At 37.3% G+C, this 2,842-nt stretch overlaps 1 protein-coding gene across 1 annotated transcript in view; it reads left to right on the forward strand.

The window, feature by feature from the left end:
* The first annotated feature begins 1,643 nt into the window (after window positions 1–1,643).
* Window positions 1,644–2,842, forward strand: part of ablim1a (actin binding LIM protein 1a) — a 42,843-nt gene continuing 41,644 nt past the window's right edge. Inside the window, exon 1 of the mRNA XM_016470932.1 lies at window positions 1,644–1,758. Within this exon, the coding sequence (XP_016326418.1) occupies window positions 1,662–1,758 (97 nt within the window). The 5' untranslated portion in view covers window positions 1,644–1,661. The remainder of the gene's footprint in view (window positions 1,759–2,842) is intronic.

The following is a 2,842-nucleotide window of genomic DNA, read 5'->3' on the forward strand; positions in this document are numbered from 1 at the left end:
TACACACACACAGTATATATTGCGCTGGTTCAAAAATTGTATGGTTACACAAGAATGTCGAAATATCGTAACACTTCAGCTAACCAACAGATGGCGCCAGAGTACTAGAGCTCAACGCAGTATAGGAGACCGGGGCTAGTTGTCACACACCTCTTTACTAAAGTGATTATTTCTCTGTGTGCGTTTATGCCTGAAAGTCGATTGCTGTAGATGCATAAGGTATCACTTTGGCCACAAAATGCATATAGTGTCAATCTATAGCGTGTTGTTTTCTCTTTGATAGACCTTAGTCAGGGTAGCGCCATATTTATTTTTTTGACAGGAATGAAAACGAGGCTGTGAGGAACAGTGCCTTTAATGGATTGTATTGTTGTTTAACAACGAAACATCCTTCTGTCTTTCAGTAGACAAAAACTCCATAAATCAGCTTTGAAAGTTTGAAAATTAATTTTAAATATTTTTCTATCCTTCACAGCCTCGTTTTCGTCCGAGTTAACTTCAATATGGCGTATAACCTGATTTAGGTCCAATAAATAAACTAAATGTGGTCACTGTCTGAGACAGATTCAAGAATTTTTGGCTCTGTCTATTACCAGGTGCATTACTGTCAGGCTTAAAGGCACAATATGTAAGATTTTTTTATTAAAATATCCAAATCTCATTATTATCAATGCTGAAAGCAGTTGCGCTGCTTAATTTTTTGTGGAATCTGTGAATTTTTAAATTTTTTTAGGATTCTTTGATGGATAGAAAGTTCAAAAGAGCATATATTCTAAATATTTGTTTTTTCTAAAGCTGTCAATTTTGATCAATTGAATACGTTTTTGCTTAAAAAATAATTACTTTTGTTAAAAAAAAAAAAAATTACAATCTTACTGGCCCCAAACTTTTGAACAGTAGTGTGTATTGCCATTACATTGGCCATCTTCCACCTAGATATCAGCATCAACAATGAAAAAACATTATCAGTCGATCGTTATTGCAAACTACAAAAGCTGGTTTTCTTAACAGTTAACAAAAAATTTAGTTCTGTAGAAAATAATAATTGAATATTAAGATGACGTATTATTTTATAATAATGATGATAAACATCATGACTTAGTATCTGCTAATAATGAGAAACTTTCTCATAATAATGATTTCTCAATGCCTTTTAATACAATTAGATACTAGCTCACAGTAATGACTTAATTACATTTTTAATCAACTGTGACAAAAACCGGCTTCCATAACCAGACACAGTGAACAACTTGTAAAGAGTATTTCTTTAACAATAGACTGGATTGGAGTGTGTGTGTGTGTGTGTGTGTGTGTTCTTGCATCGTGTCTGACAGTAGTGCTGCTCATCCTGTAAATGCCCCGCCCTTCCTCTGCACCAGGGCAGCAGACCTCTACCTGTTAGACTGCGGCATCACTGGCCTATCCTTGGCAACCGGTACCGCGGTAACCCGAGTCTCCTCCTCCACTTCCTCCCAGTCCGGACACCAGAATGCATGCAGCGAGGACACACCGCCTCAGTACTTTTGTGAGTGTGCGTGCACGTGTGTGCAAGTGGCCGCATGCGAATGTGAATTATTGATGAGAACGCAGCCTCAGAAGGTCCTGCCGGGCCGTCCTGTGAGGTTAGAAGGGTGTGAGTGTGTTTATGTCGGTCAGTAGAGATGGGGGAGAAGAGTGCAGTGCACCAGCAAAAACAGCCTCCTTACGATGGACTGTGCAACTACGCCCAAAAAATTACGTCCTGCTTCGGATTGGATGGTAAGCGTAGTTTTGGACCTCTCAGTTGTCTTTTTGCACATGATGTATGTGCTTATCTCTACAGGAGGCTTGTTTTCTTTGTATTTGCACTCGGTTTGTTTTCATGTGGCATTGTTTTCCTTTGTAAGGGAGTTGTCTCTCATATGTGCGCTGGAGCTGGATTGTTTTTTTTAAGGAGAAATGGGGCGGTTTGCTTTGCAGCAGAAAGATTTATTCTCACTCTACCTCTGCCTTTAATGTGCTGTGTTTATTTGTAGCTAATTTGCTGTATGCTCCACTGCACAGAAGAAACTCGTCCGTCCGGTGCATGTAGGATGGAAGCGAGTGAATTAAAAAAAATACATATCTAAAAGAAAACAGATTGACATAGATGGTGAGAGCTTGGTGCGCCATTTAAAACATAGATGTTTTATGGGCATGTTGTCCTGCCCATTCATTGACTTTGGTGCTCTGTGGTGCCAGTGTTGTTTTGCTCAGATGCTGAACTGATATCAGCGGATGAATGATTTCAGTGCTCAAGAGCATGTTAAACTCTTCAGTCTGTTTGCTGTTTTATGCCAAGTTCATTTGTCAAGATCGAGGCATGTTTATGATGTTAGAGCTCAAGTGTCATTTGAGTAGAGTCTAAGATGATTTAGCAGTTTTTGGCATTTGCTGCATTCACAAACAGAAACAGCTGAAAGTCACTTGGCAGTTTTTAGGATTACAGCAAATATTGTGCAGTTTTAAAGTTGTAATACTGCACTGATCAAAACTAGAGTTTATTTTTGTTAAATCATTTTTCATCATCTATCTTATTTTTAGTATATATTTATATAATTGTAATATGTTTATATATTTATGATCGATTAACAGAAGCATTCCCATTTGTTGCCATTGATCTTTTTTTTTTTTATATATTTCTGAAAAAAAATATTTATTTTCAAATCTTATTGTTATTAAAGGGTTAGTTCACCCAAAAATGAAAATTAGCCCATAAATTACTCCATTACTTATGTTATCCAGTCGGAGTTATATTAAAAATTGTCTTTGATCTTTCAAGCTGTTTAATGCCACTCAGCGGGTGTTGCATGCATCAGTCCAA

The sequence above is a fragment of the Sinocyclocheilus anshuiensis genome, unplaced genomic scaffold (genome assembly GCF_001515605.1).
Source record: "Sinocyclocheilus anshuiensis isolate Anshui unplaced genomic scaffold, SAMN03320099.WGS_v1.1 scaffold961, whole genome shotgun sequence".
Taxonomy (NCBI): Eukaryota; Metazoa; Chordata; class Actinopteri; order Cypriniformes; family Cyprinidae; genus Sinocyclocheilus; species Sinocyclocheilus anshuiensis.